Source organism: Camelus dromedarius, chromosome 11 (genome assembly GCF_036321535.1).
Source record: "Camelus dromedarius isolate mCamDro1 chromosome 11, mCamDro1.pat, whole genome shotgun sequence".
In the NCBI taxonomy this organism is placed as follows: Eukaryota; Metazoa; Chordata; class Mammalia; order Artiodactyla; family Camelidae; genus Camelus; species Camelus dromedarius.
In genome coordinates, this window is record NC_087446.1 from 35,395,044 (window position 1) to 35,414,219 (window position 19,176).

The window sequence follows — 19,176 nt, forward strand, 5'->3', positions numbered from 1 at the left end:
GTGCTTGTGACAAGGTAGGGCTGGGTAAGGCCCTACAATCCCAAGAACGAGGAAGTAGAGCCTTCGGTGAACTGGATGCAGAGGTGATCAGAGTTCTAATAGAACGTGTTTACTCTTTCAGGTGTATGGTTGGCTACGTGAATGCCAGCTTGTCTGTGTTTCGAATTTCTGACTTTGAGAACCGATCTGAGCCTGAGTCTGATGGCAGTGAGTTCTCGGGGACTCCTCTCAAGTACTGTAGGTGAGCGTGGCGCTCTTAGCCTAAGCTGGGCTGTCTCGGGCGTGGGGACGTGTCGCTCAGATAGCTCTTTCCAACTGAGTGGGTTTACAGCAGTGGTCCTCAATCTTGATTATGCTTCAGATTCCCCTGGAGAATTTTTACGTCTCCTCTTGACCAGGCTGTGACACTGGCCAATTAAGACAGAATCTCTGGGTGAAACCCAGACATCCAGATCCAGGAAGCCCATAGTGTTCCAAACAAGAGGAACCCAAAGAGGCCCACACCAGGACATTTTAATTAAAGGGTCGAAGTTAAGACAAGGAGAGAATACTAAAAGCAGCGAGAGAAAAACAACTTGTTACGTATTAGCATATCTCATTTGATTGCACTTCAATTTTTTTCTTTTTTTTTTAAATTGAGTCATGGTCAGTTTACACTGTTGTATCAGTTTCTATGGCACTGCAAGTTATTGTGCTTTGCAGATACTGTGTTTTTTAATTGAAAGTTTGTGGCAATCCTGCATTGAGCAAGTCTGTTGGTGCCATTTTTCCAACAGCATTTGCTCACTTCATGGCTCTGTGTCACATTTTGGGGATTCTCACTATATTTCAGACTTTTTCATTATTATTATATTTGTTGTGGTGATCAGTGATCTTGATGTTACTATTATAATTGTTTTGGGATGCTATGAATCACACCCATATAAGATAGTAAATTTAATCGATAAATATTGTATGTATTCTGACAGCTCCACTGACGCGCTGCTTCCCCGTCTCTCTCCTACTCAGGCCTCCCTATTCCCTGAGACACAGCAGTATTGAAATTAGGCCAATTAATAACCCTCCAGTGGCCTCTAAGCGTTTAAGTGAAAGGAAGAGTCACATGTCTCTCACTTTAAGTCAAAAGCTAGAAATGCGTAAACTTAGTGAGGAAGACACATTGAAAGCCGAGGTACGCTGAAAGCCAAGTTGTGAATGTAGAGGAAAAGTTCTTGAAGGAAATTTAGAGTGCTACTCCAGTCAACACATGAATGATAAGAAAGTGAAGCAGCCTTATGGCTGATCTGAAAAAAGTTTTTGTGGTCTGTTTAGAAGATCAAACCAGCCACAACATTCATTGAAGCCAAAGCCTAATCCAGAGCAAGGCCCTCACTCTCAGTTCCATCAGGGCTGAGAGAGGTGAGGAAGCTACAGAAAAACGTTTGAAGCCAGCAGAAGTTGGTTCATGAGGTTTAAGGAAAGAAACAGCCCCCACAACACGCTGCAGCAAGTTATCCAGAAGATCTAGCTAAGGTAGCTAATGAAAGTGACTACACTAAGCAGTACATTTTCAAGGTAGATGAAACAGCCTTATATTGGAAAATGATCATCTAGGACTTTGATAGCTAGAGAAGAGAAGTCAGTGCCTCACTTCAACACTTCAAAGGGCAGGCTGACTCTCTAGTTAGGGGCTAATGCAGCTGTAAGTTGAAGCCAGTGCTTATTTACCATTCCCTAAATCCTGCGGCTCTGGAGAATTGTGCCAAGTCTACTCTGCCTGTGCTCTATAAATGGTACAACAAACCCTGAATGACAGCACATCTATTTACAACATGGTTTACTGAATATTTTTAAGCCTGTTGTTGAGACCTACTGCTCAAGAAAAAAAGATTCTTTTTGAAGTATTACTACTCCCTGACAATGTACCTGGTCACCCGAGAGCTCTCTGATGGAGATGCACAATGAGATTAGTGTTGTTTTCATACCTGCTAACACAGCATCCATTCTGCAGCCCCTGCAAGGAGTCATGTCAACCTTCAAGACTTATGATTTAAGAAATACTTTCTTTTAAGGCCATAGCTGCCATAGATAGTGATTCCTCTGATGGATCTGGGCAGAGTAAGCTGAAAACCTTCTGGAAAGGATTCATCATTCTGGAAGAACATTCATGATTCAAGGGAAGAGGTCAAGATAGCAGCATTAACAGACGTTTGGAAGAAGTTGATTCCAACCTCCGAAGATAACTTGGAGTTTGAGACTTCAGTGGAAAAAGCAACTGCAGATGTGGTGGAAACAGCAAGAGAACTAGAATTAGAGGTGAAGCCTAAAGATGCAACTGAAATAACTGCAATATCGTCATAAAACTTGAATGGGTGAGGAGTTCTCTCTTTGGGATGAGCAAAAAAGGTTTCTTGAGATAGAATAGACTGGTGAAGATTGTCAAAATGACAGTGAAGAATTTAGACTATTACATAAACTTAGTTGAAAGAGAAGCAAGCAGGGTTTGAGAGGATTGACTCCAATTTTCAAAGGATTCTACTGTGGATAAAATGCTACCAAACAGCATTTCATGCTCCAAAGAAATCATTTATAAAAGGAAGAGTCACTCAATACAGCAGACTTCACTGTCGTCTTGTTTTAAGAAATTGCCACAGCCACCCCAACCTTTAGCAACCACCACCCCGATCAGTCATAAGCTATTAACATTGAGGCAAGACTTTCCACCAGAAGGATTGACTCTGAAGGCTCAGATGATGGTTAACATTCTTTAGCAATAAAGTACTTTTAAATTAAGTACATTTTTAGACATAATGCTATTGCACACTTAATAGACTACAGCATAATAGAGTATGTACAGTATAGAGCAAAAATATTATACTGCCATATAATACAGTGTACATCGTACACTGCTTAACTTTCACATGCACTGGGAAACCAAAACATTTCATGTGACTCACTTTGTTGCAATATTCACTTTATGACAGTGGTTTAAAACTGAACCCACAATTGTCTCCAAAGTTTTACTGTACAAGGGAACCCCCTAAGGTTATCAACAGATTCTCAGCAGGAACTTTGCAGGCCAGGAGGGAGTGGCACAATACATTCAAAGGGCTGAAAGAAAAAAACTGCCAACCAAAAATACTCAACTCAGCAATGTTATCCTTCAGAACTGAAAGTTTTCCAAATGAGCAAAAGCTAAAGGAGTTCATCACCCCTATAAGAAATGTTAAAGGGACTTTGAGCTGAAACCAAAGGTCACTAAATAGTAACAAGAAAACAGATGAAACTATAAATCTCCCTGGTAAAGGGAAATAACACAGAAAAGATACTAGAATAATCACTTACAAAGCTAGTGTAAAAGTTACAGGACAAAAGTAGAAAAAAATAATTAACTACAATAATCAGTTGAGGGATACACAAGATTAAGAAGATGTAGGTTATGAAGTAAAAAACATAAAACATGGTAAAAGAGAGCTTTAGAAGGCAATCAAACTGAAGTTGTTATCAACTTAGACTGTTATCAATACAAGTTGTTATGTGTAAGCCTCATGCTATCCACAAAGCAAAACCTATAGTAGATACACAGAAGATAAAAGAATCTAAGCATAACCCAAAAGGAAGAAAGCAAGAGAAGGAGAAAGGAACAGAGAAAAACTACAAAACAGCCAGAAAGCAATGAACAAAATAGAAATAAGTACATACTTATCAATAACTACTTCTAATTTAAATGAACTAACTTCTCTAATTGAAAGACAGAGTGGCTGGATTAAAAATATATATAAGATCCAATCTACATGCTACCTACAAGGACTCACTTCAGGTGTAAGGACACACAGGCTGAACATGAAGGGATAGAAAAAAGTATTCTGTCCAAATGGAAATCTAATGAAAATTGGAGTATCCATACCTATATCAGACAAAATAGACATTAAAACAAATGATGTAAAAACAAAAATAAAACAAATGATGTACCAGACAGAGAAGGTCATTACATAATGATAAAGGGGTCAATCTAACAAGAGAATATACTTCCGAACATACCCAACATGGGAACACTAAATATATAAAGCAAATACGGACAGACCTAAAAGGAGAAATGGACAGCAACACAAGAGTACTTTCACACTTAATCATCCAAACAAACAAACCAACCAGTAAAGAAACATTGGTCTTAAAGAACACGTTAGGCCAGAAAGACTTAACAGATTACGTACAAAACATTCCATCCAAAAGCAACAGTATTGGGTTTGGGAAATGGGAGATACAAACTATTGGGTATAAGGTAGGCTACAAGGATATATCTTGCAACATGGGGAATAGAGCCAGTATTTTGTAATAACTGTAAATGGAGTGTAACCTTTAAAAACTGTATAAAATAAAAGAAAAAAAAAAGCAACAGAATGCACACCTTCTCAACCTAAATGCCCACTGACAGATGAATGGAGAAATACGCTGATTTTTTTATATATATAAATACACACACACACACACATATATATAATGGAATATTACCTATCCATTAAAAAGAATGAAATAATGCCATTTGCAGCAACATGGATGGACCCAGAGATTATCATACTAGGTGAAGTAAGTCAGACAAAGACATATCATATGATACCACTTATGTGTGGAAGCTAAAAAATAATAAAAATAAACATATTCACAAAACAGAAATAGATTCACAGACATAGGAAACAAACTTATGGTTACCAAAGGGGAAAGCAGTGGAGGGATTAACATACATACACTACTCTATATAAAATAGAGTAACAACAAGGACCTACTGTATAGTACAGAGAACTATATTCAATATCTTGTAATAACCTATAATGGAAAAGAATCTGAAAAAGAATATATGTATATACATGCATACCTGAATCACTTTGCTGTACACCAGAAACACTGTAAATCAACTGTACTTAAATTTAAAAAGTGAAAAGAAAAAAAAAAAGCACACATCTTCTCAAGTGCACATGGAACATTCTCCAGGATAGATCATGTTAGGTCACAAAACAAGTCGTAATAAATTTTAAAGGATTGAAAGAGATTGAATCATACTGAATATCTTTTCTCACCACAGTGGTATGAAATGAGAAATCAGTTACAGGAAGAATACCAGAAAATTCACTAATATGCAGAGATTAAACAACATGCTACTGAACAACCGGTGAGTAGAAAAACCAAAAGAGAAATCAGAAAATACCTTGAGACATTTGAAAATGAAAATACAACATACTAAAACATATGGGATGCAGCAAAAGCAATTCTAAGAGGGAAGGTCATAGCAATAAATGCCTACCTCAGGTTGTTTATTTGAGATCTTTCTTATTTCCTAACTCACACCTCAAGAACATAAAGCCCAAAATTAGTAGAAGAAAGGAAACAAAGATCAGAGTGGAAATAAAACTAAAAAGACAATTTAAAAGATGAAACTAAGAACTGGTTCTCTTAAAGATAAGCAAACCTTTAGCCAGACTCACCAAGAAACAAAGAGGACGTAAACAAAATCAAAAATGAAGAGATGTTACAACTGATACCACAGAAATACAAAGGATCATAAAAGACTTATATGAATAATTATATACTAACAAATTTGACAACCTAAAAAAGATGGAAAAACTCATAGAAACATAAGCTACCACCTACCAAGACAGAATCAGGAAAAAAAAATCTGAGCCAACTGAGTACTAGTAAGGAGAATGAATCAGTAATCAAGCCGCCTCCTCCACCCCCAGCAAACAAAAGGCCAGGACCAGAAGGCTTCACTAGTAAATTCTACCAAATAGTTAAAGAATTAGTATCAATCCTTCTCAAACTTGTTAACAAAAAGAGGGAATGCTTCCAAACTCATTTTAAGTGGCCGGCATTACCCTGATGCCCAAACCAGATAAGGACACCATAAGAGAAAAAAATTACAGGCCAGTATCCCTGATGAACACAAATGCATAAAATCCTCAGCAAAATATTAGCAATTGAATTCAACAGTACATTAAAAAGATCATACGTCACAATCAAGTGAGATTTATTCCAGAAATGCAAGGATTTGCATACCATATATGCAAATCAATGTGCTACACTACATTAACAAGATAAAGGAATGAAAATCAAAAAATCATCTCAGTGGAAAAAAGACAGTCTCTTCAATAAGTAATGCTAGTAAAACTGGACAACTACCTGTAAAAGAATGAAATTAGAACATTCTCTAACACCATATACAAAACTAAACTCAAAATGGCTTAAAGATCTAAATGTAAGACCAGATACTGTAAAACACCTAGAAGAAAACACAGGCATAACACTCTTTGACATAAATTTCAGCAATATTTTTTTGGATTCATCTCCTAAACGAAATAAAAGCAAAAACAAACAAATGGGACCTAATTAAACCTAAAAGCTTTTGCACAGCAAAGGAAACCATAAACAAAACGAAAAGACAACTTACAGAATGGGAGAAAATATTTGCAAATGACACTACTGACAAGGGACTAATTTCCAAAATATACAAAGAGCTCATACAGTTTAATATTTTTAAAAAAACAAACAATCCAATCCAAAAATGGGTAGAAGACTTGGATAGACGTCTCTCCATTGAAGACATCAGGGTGTCCAACAGGCACATGAAAAGATGCTCAGTATTGCTAATGATTAGAGAAATGGAAATCAAAACTACAACTACCATGAGGTGTCACCTCACCAGTCAGAATGGCCATTATTCTAAAGTCTACAAATAATAAATGCTGGAGAGAATGTGGAGAAAAAGGAACCCTCCTGCATTGTTGGTGGGAATGTACATTGGTGCAGCCTCTATGGAGGACATTATGGAGGTTCCTTAAAAAACTAAAAATAGACTTATCATATGATCCAGCAATCCTATTCCTGGGTATATATCCAGAGAAAACTAATTTGAAAAGACCCATGCACCCAGTGCTCACAGCACTATTTACAATAGCCAAGATACAGAAACAATCTAAATGTTCATCGGCAGATGACTAGATAAAGATGTTGTAAATATATACAATGGAATATTATTTATCCATTAAAAAGAATGAAATAATGCCATTTGCAGCAACATAGTATGATAATCTCTAGTTCCATCTGAGTAAAGTAAGTCAGACAGAGAAAGACAAATATCATGATATCACTTACATGTGGTATCTAAAAAAAGAAAGATACAAATTCTATTTACAAACCCAACACAGACTCACAGACACAGAAAACAAACTGTGGTTACCAAAGGGTAAAGGGTTGGGAGGGATAAATTAGTGGCTAGGGATTAACAGACACAATTACTGTATATAAAATAGATAAACAACAGTGGCCTACTGTATAGCACAGGGAACTATATTCAATTTCTTATAATAACATATTGGAAAAGAATCTGAAAAGAAAAAATACATATATATGTATATGTATAACTGAATCACTTTGTGTACACCTGAGACTAACATTGTAAATCAACTACACTTCAATTCAAAAAGGTTTATATCATACAATCTTCTCAGTAGATGCACAGAAAGCATTTGACAAGATTCAACATTGATTCTGATTAAAAAGGAAAACAAAGTGGGTACAGAGTGAACACACACACTTCAGCATAATGAAGGCTACATGTGGCAGGCTCATAGCTAATGTCATACTCAAACATTAAAAACTAAAGACTTTTCCTCTAAGATAAGGGACAAGATAAAGAGACTCTCACTGCTTTTATTCACAGTATTGGACGTCCTAGGCTAGAAAAATAAAAGGTATCCAAATCAGAAAGGGAAAAGTAAGATGGTCACTATTTACAGATGACATGATATTATACAGAAAATTCTAAAGGCTCCACCAAAAAGCAGTTAAGAACTAAAACAAATTCATTAAAGTCACATGATACAAAATCAATATACAAAAATCAGTTGTTATTCTATACACTAATAGCAAACTCACAGAAATAGAAATTAAGAAAATAATCCCATTTACCATGGCATCAAAAAGAAAATACCCAGGAATAAATTTAACCAAGGAGATGAAAGACCTGTACACTGAAAAGTATGAGACACTGACTAAATAAATTGAAGACACAAATAAATAGAAAGATATTTCATGCTCATGGATTACAAGAATTAATATTATTAAAATCTTCATACTACTCAAAACAATATACAGATTCAGGGCAATCCTTCTCAAAATTCCAGTGGCATTTTTACAGAACTAGAGCAAACAATCTTAAAAGTTGTATGGAACTACAAAAGACCTAGAATAGCCAAAGCAGTCTGCAGAAAGAGGAAGAAAGAAAGCTGGGGACACCTCACTTTCTTATTTCAAACTGTATTACAAAGCAATAATAATCAAAACATTCATACAAATCAGTAATACTAACTGGCATAAAAACAGACACGTAAGTCAATGGAACAGAATAGAGGGCCCAGAAATAAGCTCACATATATATGGTCAATTAAGAGGCCAAGAATACACAATGGGGAAGGGACAGTCTCTTCAATAAATGGTGCTGGGGAAACTGGACAGCCACATGCAAAAGAATGAAACTGGACCACTGTCTTACACCATACACCAAAGTTAACTCAAAATGGATTAGAGATTTGAATGTAAGGCCTGAAACCATGAAACTCCTAGAAGAAAACATAGGTAGTAAGTTCACTGACATCAGTCTTGGTGATGATTTCTTGAATCTGACACCAAAAGCAAAGCAACAAAAGCAAAAATAAACAGGTGGGACTACATCAGTCTTACGCACAGCAAAGAAAATCATCCAAAAAAAAAAAAAAAAAAGGCAGTCTACTGAATGAGAGAAAACATTTGCAGTCATATTTCTGATAAAAGGTTAATATCCAAATATATAAAGAATTCATATAATTTAAAAGGAAAACAGCAAACAATGTGATTTTAAAATGGACAGAAGATCTGAATATTTTCCCAAAGGTGTACAGATCGGCAAAAAGTGCGTGAAAAGATACCGAGCATTGCCAATCATCAGAATTACGAATCAAAACTACAATGAAGTATCACCTCACACCTGTTAGAATGGCTGTTATCAAGAAGACAAGGAACAATAAATGTTGGCAAGGATGTGAAGAAAAGGGAACCCTCCTGCACTGCTGATGGGAATGTAAATTGGTGCAGCCACTTTGGAACTAGAATGGAGGGTCCTCAAAAAGTTAAAAATAGAACTACCATATGATTTAGCAATTCCACATCTGAGTATTTGTTCAAAAGAAGCAAAACCGCTAAATTTTTCAAAAAGATAGCTGCACCTGCATATTTATTGCAGCATTATTTATGATAGCCAAGATACAGAAGCAACCTTCAGCGTCCACTGATAGATGTATGTACAAGGAAAATGTGGTAGATTTGTACAATGGAATATTATTCAGACATAAAATAGAAAAAAATTCTGCCATTTGTAATAACATGGATGGACCTTGAGGGTATTAGGCCAAGTGAAATGAATCAGACAGAAAAAGGCAAGTACTTTATGATCTCACTTACAGGTGGAATCTAAAATAATTTCTAATTTAAAAAAAAACCCTAAACTCATAGATTCAGAGAACAGATTGTCAAAGTCTGGAGGTGGGACTGGGCAAAATGCATTAACTTCCAATTATAAAATAAATTTAAGTCCTGGGATGTAAATGAACATCATAGTGACTATAGTTAATAGTACTGATATGACATTTGAAAGTTGCTAAGGGAATAGATCTTAAAAATTTTCGTCACAGGAAAAACAAAAATATAATAATAAATAAAGGCAGAACCTAGAGTGCTACACAGAGCGTTGCAACCAACTTTTACCCCAAAGGACATTTGCTGAACTGAGTAGACTTAAGCTTTGTTTTTCAAGACCTTATTTACATGGTTAGGGAAGTTGAAAGAAAATAGAGAAATGATCAGCTTGTGAGTATAAATCTAAGCATACACTGCGTAAAACAAAAACAATATATTCATACTAAGGTCTGTTTTACAGCAATAGACATAAATTTGCAACGTACAACAGCAGATAAATCTTAGTAGCATTCTAGTGAAAAAGAGCAAGCCTCAGAAGACTGTATACAGCATAAAATTCTTTCTAACAAGTTCAAAACAAACAAAACTAAACAGTAGATTAGTTAGACAAACATATATACATATATATACAAAAATTTATCTTAATGATAAAAATGAAGTTCAGGATAAAGGAAGCAAGGAGATTATAGAGGAAGGAGGAACACTGAGATAGATACAAATTCCCAGCAATTTTTTGTTTTTATTATTGAAGCATAGTCAGTTAAACTGTGTCAATTTCTGGTATACAGTAATGTTTCAATCATACATGTACATACATATATTCGTTTTCATATTCTTTTTCATTATAGGTTACTACAGGATATTGAATATAGCTCCTTGTGCTACCCAGTACCGTTTTAATTCTTGGGTTGCATGGAGAACTTAAGACTGTTCATTATGTTATTAAAGTATTAAATAAATAAGCATAAAAACCGAAGAACATGGATGGACCCATAAGATTAGTTATAAAAATTAAGAATTGTGATTAGGCCAACTCTATGCACCTGAGGGCCAAAATAGTGTTATAGAGAAATGCAAAGGATGAATAGTCACTTTTGATGAATAACAAAGTAGAGATTTACCTTACATTAGACATAGTATAAAAGGATAGTAATTAATCAATGTGGTGTCTAACATAGAAAATGGAATAGAACTGAGAACTCAAAAATAAATTATATAATAAATTAAAGATGTAATCACAAAGTAACACATACAGTATGATTCCATATATATAGAATTCAAAATAGACAAAATTAAGCAATATTTTATTTAAGAACACTTGTATAAGTAGTATAATTATAAAGAAAAACAGAAAATTACAACAGCAGTCACCTCTCGGGGTACCTGGCATTGCCAGTGAGGCATTTCTAAGCCACTGACCATGTTCTGTGTCTTAACTTGGATGAGGTTCACTTATCATTGTTTTAAGTGTACACATGCTTTTATTTTCAGTTTAAAAACTGGGAATGAATTAACAGACACCAGAACGTACTTGATGGTAGAAAAATAATGTTTGCAAGCCAATCATCCATTTCCTGAGAAATAAAAGCAACTTTAGAGAATGCACTAACTAAGTCAAAAGAGAATAAATAGCCCTCCTTTCCCATGTGTAAAACTGAAGCTGAGCTTTTTAAAGTTTTACTTTCTGAAAACAGTTCTGACTCACTTGGAAAAATTCCTCCAAACATTAACACCACTAGGCTACTTACTGCCTTGGAAGGTACTAGGTTAAAAGATCAGAAGCGTGAAAACTGATTTAATTAGCTCAACGCTTGGCTTCCTGGCTGTTTCTACAGCAGGGCAGGGGACTGTTTTCTTTGTACAAGTGCCAGAGAACATGTAACCAGTCATTTTGCAAAAAAATTGGGCTGCATCAAAAACTGAGACACGGGGCACAAATGACATCTGAGCATGGCCCGCCCCTGAACCTCTGCCGCGTGGGAAAGGCCAGAGCAGAGGCAGGCTAGAGCGTGAACTGAGAGTTCCACTTTGCAACAGTCATCTGCGAGCTCACAGAAGAAAAAAGCGAGGCCAACATTTTAGAGCAGGGTGAGACAGACCCTAAGTTTGTTGACAGGGAAAACTGATGTCCAGAGATGCTTCATGAATTACCCAAGATTATCTTAGTCAGGCAAACCCCAAATATGGTTCCAGTGTAATTTCAGTGCATAATACTGGAGACAGCTGCAGGCAGCAATGCAGATGACAATCTCATGGGCACTGCTAAATTTTAATTCCCTTAGGGTAGCAAAAAGAAACTGACTAAAGAGAGAAATTTGACTTTATGGTAAAATGACCTAAGGGAGTAGGAAGCCAGAAACCTGCTGCTTCTGAAAACTGAAACTTCCTAAGAATTTCGTAACTTCTGATTCTCGATTTCAGAACCTAAGCACCAATGTAGAAACACTGTGTTCCTCTGGGCACAGTTAGCCAAACTCTGACAGACCCACAAATGGACATATATTATACATGGGCTGAACAGATAGATGCATAAATCTCACTAGCTGGATCCCTGCATAGAAGTTATCTAAAACATTGCCAGCTCACCATAGCCATCAGTATGACTATTTTCTAAGTATCAAAAAGAAAATGTAAAGAACATTAATATTAAAAATCCATAAATTAAAATTTAATATCACCAACTTTCCACTTTTGCATATTGTGTACAGTTTTACAAATAGTTATTATGTTTGATAATCTAATCTCATTGAGTCATGAGAAGTATTTCAGCTTTCTAGTTTTCATACTTAGATTTAATGGCTGTTTGTATTCAATATATCCTGATTTATTTAGCCGTGCTGAATAAAGAAATTCATTTATTTGCTATGAATTTACAGCATGAATTTTAAGAATGATACATCTGAATTGTATTTTCTGGAAATAACCAAGAAAAATGGTCTGCAAGGTCAAGGAAAAACCATGATTTTTCCACCCAATGAGTTTAGAAGGTATCTGAGGAAGAAGAGATTTGTCAAAATCCTTTAAATGCAAAGCCAAACAAGGTCTTAGGATCTACGAGATGGAGCAAAGGGCAAAAGACAAGAGCAGAGAAGAAGCATACACAGAAAGGGACCAATGGGTCCTGAAAATAATTTCCTTTTTAGTGAACACTACCATGTAAAAAGTTTAAGGAGTCAATGAAGGTGACTCTTGAAATAATTTGGGCTCCCTCCTTTTATATGTACTCTTGTGTAATAATCAACCATGTGTATAATATAGAACATACTGCTATTTCTCTTCTAGAGTATTTACTTGGATTATATTTGAAATATATGTCACTAAAGATAAACAAAGGAAGTATATTTATCTTAATTGCAGAAAATAATTCCTGGTTCTTGACTAGCTGTGCTCTGCAAAAAGTAAAAGAAGGTTAGATAGTCCATGCAAACTTTTAGCCCTGAATAAAGTTCTTCTTCCTCAAATTCTAGGCATTGTTACTAGACCTATGACAGGAACAGATTATGTAATTATATATTAGAAAGAACCATGTTTTAGATGCCTTTCTAATCCTCCTCCTCCTAGAACCAACAGTTTGAAGGCACTAACAGATTCATTCTTAATTTCAGCACCAGGTACTCATTGTCAGTATCACCTTCCTGACAAAACTGTCATGATACATTATAGTAATAATTCCATAGACACTAATGATAGTTAAGATGATTGTACTGATGATGATGATAGTCACAGCTCATATTTTTGTAGTCGTTGATACTTTTCAGAGACACTCTGCATAGGAGACTATCCTGTATCCTCATATGCAAATTCGTGCTGACCTTGAGGTTAGGTACTGTCTTATATGAGAACCTGGACAACCACTTTTATTCAGGCAAGGGAAATTTGGCATGTCTACACAGTGGAACTGTTGGAATAACCAGTACTTCCAGATCTTTTCACATTTCTGGAGCTAATGAAAAGAACATTGGATTCAAAGCTGAAAAATTTGAGTCAGTCACTTTTCAGTTTTCCTATCTGATAAGAGTAATGGTGTGCACCCTCACACCATACACAAAAATAAACTCAAAATGGCTTAAAGACTTAAACATAAGACAAGACACTAAAACCTCTTAGAAGAAAACATAGGCAAAACATCAACATAAATCTCAGCAGTATTCCCCTAGGGCAATCTACCCAGGCAATAGAAATAAAAGCAAAAAGAAATAAATGGGACCTAATTAAATTTATAAGCTTTTGCACAGCAAAGGAAACCATAAGTAAAAAGAAAACCTATGGAATGGGAGAAAAGTTTTGCAAAAGATGAGACTGATAAGGGCTTAATCTCCAGAATATATAAACAGCTCATACAACTTAATAAGAAAAAAACAAACAACCCAATCCAAAAATGGACAGAAGATCTAAACGAGCAACTCTCCATTGAAGACATACAAATGGCCAATAGGCACATGAAAAACTGCTCACTATTGCTAATTATCAGAGAAATGCAAATCTAAACTACAATGAGGTATCACCTCACACCAGTCAGAATGGCCATTATTCAAAAGTCCACAAGTGACAAATGCTGGAGAGGCTGTGGAGAAAAGGGAACCCTCTTTCACTGCTGGTGGGAATGCAGTTTGGTGCAGCCACTGTGGAAAACAGTATGGAGATTCCTCAAAAGACTGGGAATACACTTACAATATGACCTAGGAATCCCACTCCTCAGCATATATCCAGAAGGAACCCTACTTCAGGATGACACCTGCACCCCAATGTTCATAGCAGCACTATTTACAATAGCCAAGACGTGGAAACAACCTAAATGTCCATTGACAGATGATTGGATAAAGAAGAAGTGGTATATTTATACAATGGAATACTACTCAGCCATAAAAAAGAATGAAATAATGCCATTTGCAGCAACATGGATGGACATGGAGAATGTCATTCTAAGTAAGGTAAACCAGAAAGAAAAATACCATATGATATCACTTATATGTGGAATCTTAAAAAAAAAGATAAGCAAACAGTTACAAAATAGAGACAAACTCACAGACATAGAAAACAAACTTACAGTTACCTGGGGGAGGCAGGGAAGGGATAAATTGGGAGTTTGAGATTTGTAGATACTAACATATACATATATATATATATATATATATATATATATATGTAAAATAGATAAACAACAAGTTTATACTGTATAGCATAGGGAACTATATTTAATATCTTGTAGTAACTTATGGTGAAAAGAATATGAAAATGAATATATGTATATTCATATATGAATATTCATATATGACTAAAGCATTGTGCTGTACACCAGAAATTGACACATTGTAAACTGACTGTACCTCAATAAAAATATATAAAATCACACACACACACAAAAGAGTAATGGTATGGTAAGAATAAATGGAGTCACCTGGATTTAACTTCCTAGGCTAGTGCTTAGTCCCTGGTAGGTGCTTAACAAACATTTCTGGAAGTTGATGCTGATGCAAAAGTTATAGTTGGAGTGTATTTTAGGAAGGGCACCTTAGTGGCAAGTGGTAGAAATCCAGTGTAAACTGATTTAAACAAAAAGCAATTCACTGGTTCAGGTAACCTGGAGGTTGGAGGAGTGATATTAACATTAGTAATGGCTGGATCCCAAGCCTCCAGCAGTGTCCGCGAGAGAGCACCTTTTTACTGGCTCTGCTTTGTTTTGTTGCCATCACCCTCAACCAGGCTCTCTCTACTCAGTTCGTGATGGCCACTGGCAGCTCCAGGCTTCTATCTTTTTGTGGGCCTAGTGTTAATTCACTAGGTGATCATTCTACCGGAAGACCTGGTGATGAGGCTCACTGCTCAGGTCTGGCACAGGGGAGCTGGGATCAGGGAGGGGTGAACCCTGCCCAGCCAACAAACATGGATGATTCCCAGAGGAAGAGAAAGATGCCTTTACCAGCAGAGATGCTGGACAAGGAAAACAACAGGTGTCTAGTATCCAGAGTCTTTTAAGCTTTTCTCCCATGAGTGAGGACTACATAGTGGGAATGGAAGAGACTTGGGAGTCAGGAACGTCAGAATTTGGAGTGTGACGTTCTCCTGCATGTTTACAGATACCGAGACTACCGCGACCCTCCTCACTCACTGGTGCCCTACGGCTACACGCTGCAGTTCTGGCACGTCCTGGCAGCCCGACTGGCTTTTATTATCGTGTTTGAGGTAAGTTTTCTCAACCAATTCCTTTATTCCTTTAACATAATGAAGTAACTCGAAATAATGATTAAATATGCTATGAGGAGTTATGTGATTACTTCTGTCCCAAAGTAGGATCCTTTTACTATGTCACCTTTTTCTCTTCTTTTTCTTCTCCTTAATTAAAATGCTTGAATTTCCTAAGAAATATTTGGAAGTCCATGTTCGACTGTGAATGGGTAAGTCAGGCATCATTGGTCCTATATTTAATATTCTAGGGCCATGGTTCTTCAAATTCAGGAAAACCCATTCCCAGAGATACATCATGTCTGCAATTTGCTTTTCACAGGCCCTCCAGGGTGATTCTAATGCAGGTGCTCAAGGACCATAGTTTGGAAGACATTGAACTGAGTGTTACAAGTAGTCACCTCTGGTTGTGCCTCAGCATGATGTTACTTATGAACTTATAAAGTACAATCTACCTAGAAATTGCCTGTATTATGTGTCAATAAAAATACATCATCTATTTTACTTTCAGTCTTTAAGAAGTTTTAGTCTTTTAGTCTTAAATTTTTCTTTAGGAAATTGCTACTAAAAATAGCATTCTTATAACTGTACCCATAAATGGAAATTTCATTTCTTGTCACATATACTAAAGCCAGATTAATGCAAGTAAAGGCTGCCTCTTGGCTTGGACTAAAAGCTTTCTATGCAGGCATACCTCAGAGATACTGAGTTTGGTTCCAGACCACTGCAATAAAGCAGTATTACAATTAAGCAAGTCACATGAATTTTTGATTTCCCAGTATATATAAAAGTTCTGCTTACTCTATACAGTAGTCTATTAAGACTACAACAGCACGTGTTTTAAAAAGTACATACCTTAATTTAAAAATACTTTATTGCTAAAAAATGCTAACCCTCATCTGAGCCTTCAGCAAGTCATAATCTTTTTGCTGTAGTAACATCCACGATGACTAATCACAGATCACCATAACAAACATAATAGTGAAAAAGCTTGAAATATTGTGAGAATTACCAAAATGTGACACAAAGACACGAAGTGAGCAAATGCTGTTGGAAAACCAGCACCAATAGACTTGCTCAACACAGGGTTGCCATAAACCTTCAATTCGTAAAAAATGTCATCTACAAAGCGCAGTAAAGCAAAGCACAGTGAAATGAGGTATGCCTGTACCTTCCTGAGACTTCATCATTGTTTTACCCTTCACACTAGAGGACCAAGACAAGGTGATCTTAAGATGCTCTTCCCTGGGAATTAGCTTATCAATGCCTCAGTCTCTCTTTAAAAACATTTTTAACCCACCACTGTCTTGAAAGTTTTCATCCCCAAAAAAGTGGTTGTATTAAGTTACTATTTGGCTTATCAAGTAGAATTTTCCATTTCTTTTCAATATATTGTTATTAAACTATTTTAAAATACTAGAAATATACAGAATATTCTCTTAATTGGCAGGCTGCTATGCCATTTCCGAGTGACCAGACTGACCAAGTTTTAATTAAGAATACTTAATGAGACCATTTGAATATGATTAATCTCTATTTAATACTTCAGAATTGTAAGGCCCTCTAAATTGCCATCTGGTACTTTAGCGGTCACCATCATATAGATGAACAAAAATAATGGTGATTCTAACCAGCTATTCATATTTCAGGTTAAGAATTTGTGGCAGTTTACCAAAAAGAAAAAGAAAAAAAGGTTTGTTTTTGAAATGATCACTTCCCTTAGGCCCATTGATAATTCTTGCAATCAAGATTTTCAAAGTGTTTAGCAATCTGTGAAGCATTTTTAAGTATTTTCTTCAAATATTCACCATAAAACCCATTTTGTGGATGAGGGAGTTGAGGCTCAGAGTGCCTTATCCTCAGGTAGACAGACAGCTCTTGAGGAGTAAAGGTAGAGCTGGGACTCAGACCTGGGCTTTCTGATTCCACAGAATACAGTCTCCAGGCTGTCCCTTGCCTTCTCTGGCCATTGCTTTTCCACCTTCTTTCCCACATCTTTACCTCGTTCCCTCTGGGGTGCCATCACACCAAGTTCAGTCCTCACCTATCCCTGTGATGTTCTTCCGTCTCCTGGCCTCATCCCACCTTCCAGAAACTCCCGGTGCTCCACATCCCTGTTCTTGACCAACGCCCAGAGCTCTTTCCAACTAAGGATGCACAGTAGACCTGACTCTGTTGTCTTCTCCCCTGTGTTTTTAGCACCTCGTGTTTTGTATAAAGCACCTCATTTCATATCTGATCCCAGACCTCCCCAAAGATCTAAGGGATCGAATGAGAAGAGAGAAGTACTTGATTCAGGAGATGATGTATGAAGCAGAACTGGAGCGTCTCCAGAAGGAACGAAAGGAGAGGAAGAAAAATGGAAAAGCACACCACAATGAGTGGCCATGACCAGGTAGGTCTGAAAGCTCTCCTTGGTTGGGAGGGGCGCTTTCAACTCCCTGAATCAAAGCTTGCCATTGTTCTACTGATAGGGATCAAAGTCAACCCTTTGAAGCTTCCAAAATCAGCATGTTTCTTACTTTAGTTGCAAATTTAACTTGATCTTCCTTCTGAACGAAATTCTTCTCTGCCTCTATGCCCCACTTTGGCTGGTAGCCAAGGTCATCGTGAGTTGGCCTAGGTGTTCCCTGAAATAAACTTTCCTCTCCCTTCTCCTTCGGGCTGGCTGTTCTTTTCAATCAGGAAGAAAGGGCATATTGCTCTGCGGATATTAAAGTCTCCTTTTCTTCTCACCCAAGATGGCCTTCGCTCCATCACCCATGGTTTTCCTCCATGATCCATGTCACACCATACCCTCTTAGAAGGTTTCCCCAGCCTCATTCGCCACTGAGACTCACTCCTTATAAACTTTTCCGGTTATTGCACGTGTATTGACAAATATTAATACGTGTTGTTAATTTATGATTTTCAAATAGCTATTAGGCTTCTCCAGCACAATTGTAATCATCTTTAGGAAACTCTATGGATTGTAATTTATTCTTCCAGCTCGTTAGCACAGCACTAAGTTCATGGTACTCATTAAATGCATATTCAATTAATAAAAGTTGGATGTATTAAGGCTTAAAAACACTGTAAAAAAAGTTCCATAATGTTCCCACATACCTTGTCAGAAAGTTCTTCTGAAAACTCTCTGGCAAGTCAGTGACTAGCTGTGTGTCATTGGGCAAGTCACTTAACTCCTCTGGGCCTAGGTTTCTTCAATGATGAGATGAGCCCTCAGTTTTGATACTCTGTGAATCTAATATTACAGCATTTCCTTTGCCTTCCTTGTCCTTCATTCCTCTCTCTCTACTTGTCTGAATACATTTGCAAATATTTTCCAAAATTTGTCCTCCAAAAGAAAAATTAGATATACAGGGGGAAAAGGTATGTTTTTCATTTTTCATATAGGTGATGATATAGCAGATATCTGCAGATGTTTGTTGTTAAATTAGTGTAGTTGCATCAACCCAGATCTGTGATCTGTATTGAGCATCCAGGACGTTATTTTGAGTTGGGTATGAGGCA

General features: G+C 36.6%; 1 protein-coding gene and 1 long non-coding RNA gene across 4 annotated transcripts in view; one reads left to right on the forward strand and one right to left on the reverse strand.

Annotated features, from left to right (window-relative positions):
- The window catches only part of ANO4 (anoctamin 4), a 263,559-nt gene that overhangs the window by 242,519 nt on the left and 1,864 nt on the right, over positions 1-19,176 (forward strand). For both annotated transcript variants that reach the window (XM_031462956.2, XM_031462957.2), the window contains 3 exons: positions 122-241; positions 15,561-15,666; positions 17,866-18,061. In XM_031462956.2, the coding sequence (XP_031318816.1) occupies positions 122-241; positions 15,561-15,666; positions 17,866-18,057 (418 nt within the window). In that variant the 3' untranslated portion in view covers positions 18,058-18,061. The remainder of the gene's footprint in view (positions 1-121; positions 242-15,560; positions 15,667-17,865; positions 18,062-19,176) is intronic.
- Positions 1-19,176, reverse strand: part of LOC135322534 (uncharacterized) — a 117,231-nt gene that overhangs the window by 74,589 nt on the left and 23,466 nt on the right. The window lies entirely within an intron of this gene.